This window comes from Ammospiza caudacuta, chromosome 7 (assembly GCF_027887145.1).
Source record: "Ammospiza caudacuta isolate bAmmCau1 chromosome 7, bAmmCau1.pri, whole genome shotgun sequence".
Taxonomy (NCBI): domain Eukaryota; kingdom Metazoa; phylum Chordata; class Aves; order Passeriformes; family Passerellidae; genus Ammospiza; species Ammospiza caudacuta.
In genome coordinates, this window is record NC_080599.1 from 8,098,486 (window position 1) to 8,101,637 (window position 3,152).

The window sequence follows — 3,152 nt, forward strand, 5'->3', positions numbered from 1 at the left end:
AGGAAATGCTGCTGGGTTTGCCAAGGGAGCCGTGAGTGTCTTTGGCAGAAGGGGGGGCTGAGACCTTACCCAGACACCTTTAGAGATGGTAAGACATTCAGGGATCCTATTATCTGGGAAGGGGCTGGTTTATCCCAGGGTGACCTGGGAGTGTGACTGTGCTCTGATTGCAAACAAAGGTTCCCCCCAGAGCAGGAATGGGGGGTGAGTGAGTCCCAGCTGTAGGGACTGTCTACAGGGAATGGACCAGGTTTGGCTCCAAGCAGCCTCTCCTGACTTGTCACTGTCCTTTCTCCATGAACAGGTCCCCATCAGCCTCAGCAAATGTCCAACAGCAGCTCCATCAGGCACTTCCTCCTGCTGGCATTGGCAGACACGTGGCAGCTGCAGCTCCTGCACTTCTGCCTCTTGCTGGGCATCTCCCTGGCTGCCCTCCTGGCCAACGGCCTCATCATCAGCGCCGTAGCCTGCGGCCACCACCTGCACACGCCCATGTTCTTCTTCCTGCTCAACCTGGCCCTCAGCGACCTGGGCTCCCTCTGCACCACTGTCCCCAAAGCCATGAACAATTCCCTCTGGGACACCAGGGACATCTCCTATACTGGATGTGCTGCACAGCTCTTTTTCTTTCTTTTCTTTATCTCAGCAGAGCTTTTCCTCCTGACCGTCATGTGCTACGACCGCTACGTGTCCATCTGCAAACCCCTGCACTACGGGACCCTCCTGGGCAGCAGAGCTTGTGCCCACATGGCAGCAGCTGCCTGGGCCAGTGCCTTTCTCAATGCTCTGCTACTCATGGCCTATACATTTTCCTTGCCCCTGTGCCATGGCAATGCCCTGGGCCAGTTCTTCTGTGAAATCCCACAGATCCTCAAGCTCTCCTGCTCACAGTCCAAACTGAGGAAACTGGGGCTCATTGTTGGTAGTTCCTGTTTAGGTTTGTGTTGTTTTGTGTTCATGGTTTTCTCCTATGTGCAGATCTTCAGGGTTGTCCTGAGGATCCCCTCTGAGCAGGGACGGCACAAAGCCTTTTCTACCTGCCTCCCTCACCTGGCTGTGATCTCCATGTTCCTCAGCACTATTGTCTTTGCTCACCTGAAGCCCCCCTCAGTCTCATCCCCATCCCTGGATCTGGCCCTTTCAGTTCTGTACGCGGTGGTGCCTCCAGCCCTGAACCCCCTCATCTACAGCCTGAGGAACCAGGAACTCAAGGCTGCAGTGTGGAGACTGATGGCTGGATGCATTCAGGAACATTAAAATGCTGGCCAATTTCTGCCAATCACTTCTACTAAAAGACATCTTTCCTACTTCTTGTTGCTTTGGTTTTGGTTTGTTCTTTTTTTCCTTTGTATTAGTTTTTCATATTGTCCACAAAGGAATGTCATTGTTTTTGCCATTTCTCATTTTGTTTCTCTCTAACTTCCCTATGGCCAGAGACTGTGTCAATGAGGGGCCACGCTCTTGTGGCTTTAAAGGAACTAAAGGATCTCCCAGCCAAGTTTTTTTGCATAGATGCCCTTTTGTTCCCTTCTCTGGAGCTGCAGCAGCAATGTCTGTGTGCAGAGCTGGGGGCAGATCAGTGTTGGCACAGCAGCTCTGCTCCTGCTGGCCACACCATTCCTGATCCAGCCCAGGAGCCATTGGCCTTCTTGGCCACCTGGGCAGACTGCTGCCTCATGTCCAGCCTGCTGTCCATCAGTCCCTGCAGGTCCCTTTCTGCCTGGCTGCTGTCCAGCCATTCTGTCCCCAGGCTGTATGTAGTACTGCAGGTGTTGTTGTGGCCAAAGTGCAGGACTCGGCACTTGGTCTGTTTAAACCTCACTTTGTTGGATTCACCCCCTAGATCCACCTGTCCAGGTCCCTGTGCAGAGCCCTCCTATGCTCCCACAGAATCAACACTCACACCCAGCTTGGTGTCATCTGCAAAGATGTCCTTGGTTCCATGAGGCCTCTCATTGTCACAATGGCCTCCTTGTTACACCAGGCCCTGCACTGTCACACTGGCCTCCTGGGTTCCATAGGGCCCCAATATTTGACAATGGACTCCTTGGTTCCATGGGGCTTCACAGTGTCACAATGTTCCCATTGGTGCCACAGTTTCACAGTGGCTCCTTGGTCTATGGGGCCCCAGAGTGTCACAATGGCCCCATGGTTGTTTTGCGGAGAAAAGAAGAAACCTCACAACTTTGTAAAAGTTGTAAAGCCCGGTATGCTTTTATTACGACACGTGCCGGATGCAAGTCCCCCAAAAAGGCATGCGTACCTCTGAAGACCTCAGGTCTTCTTTTATCCCCCTTCCAAATGCATATGCATACAGTTTCACAATAAGTTCATGTATATTCATTCCGCGTGACATTTAGCACCAGTTCTTCTTTATCAAAGGAATTTCTAAGTCGGGGGCAAATCGACCTTGTGGTCTTTTCTGTTTTTCTTTCTCTGTCTCCTTGCTGTCTCGGCATGCAAGTTTTTCTTTCAGCTTTGGCCTCACAGACTTTTCACCTTTCTTAGTCACTTCACCTAATTCAGAATGGATCTTTACTCTGTCTCATTCCCCCCCTTTCCTAGGAAATAAGTAAATTCTTTTACTTAATGAAACCTTCATGACAGTAAGTGTCTTTTAGTGCTTCACCATGTACGTTTGACACAGAGGTTAGTACAGCTATTCGTTGTAGCATTCTCCAGTTCCAAATTAACATATATAATAGATATATAATATATAATATAATAGATAATCCTAATCTTATCCCAACTAATATTAGTAAAACTACAATGGGGTGGCACAATTTATTAAAGATTCCATTTGCAGTTGGTGACCACCCAAAGATCACATCTCACCAGTGATGATCTATATTTTGTTTTATTCTTTGTAGAACTCTGGTTATCTCCTTTGTATCATGTTGGACAGTAATTAAGGTTTTCTTTCCGCTTCCTTGAATTCCTTTCAAGCCTTCCAATAGGTCTTGGTGCTTAATTAATTGTTTTACCAATGTAAGGTTCATCCCACTAGGGGTAGGTGGTAGTCTGTGATACATTGTGTAATTGCCTTAAATCAGCTGGTGGGATGTTACTGGTACGAAATACGAAAAATCACACCCAATAATCTTAACAAAATTACAAATACAGAGATTAGAATGGTTTCTACTAGACAGAAT

The 3,152-nt window shown here is 48.4% G+C and overlaps 1 protein-coding gene across 1 annotated transcript; it reads left to right on the plus strand.

Moving 5' to 3' along the window:
- The first annotated feature begins 324 nt into the window (after window positions 1-324).
- On the plus strand, window positions 325-1,257 carry LOC131559843 (olfactory receptor 14C36-like). The gene has a single exon (XM_058808352.1). The coding sequence runs from the start codon at window positions 325-327 to the stop codon at window positions 1,255-1,257; it is 933 nt and encodes a 310-aa protein (XP_058664335.1).
- The last annotated feature ends 1,895 nt before the right edge of the window (window positions 1,258-3,152 follow it).

Bases quoted from the DNA above. Each gene is read 5' to 3' on its own strand.
- LOC131559843 (XM_058808352.1), top strand. From the start codon at position 325: ATGTCCAACAGCAGCTCCATCAGGCACTTCCTCCTGCTGGCATTGGCA.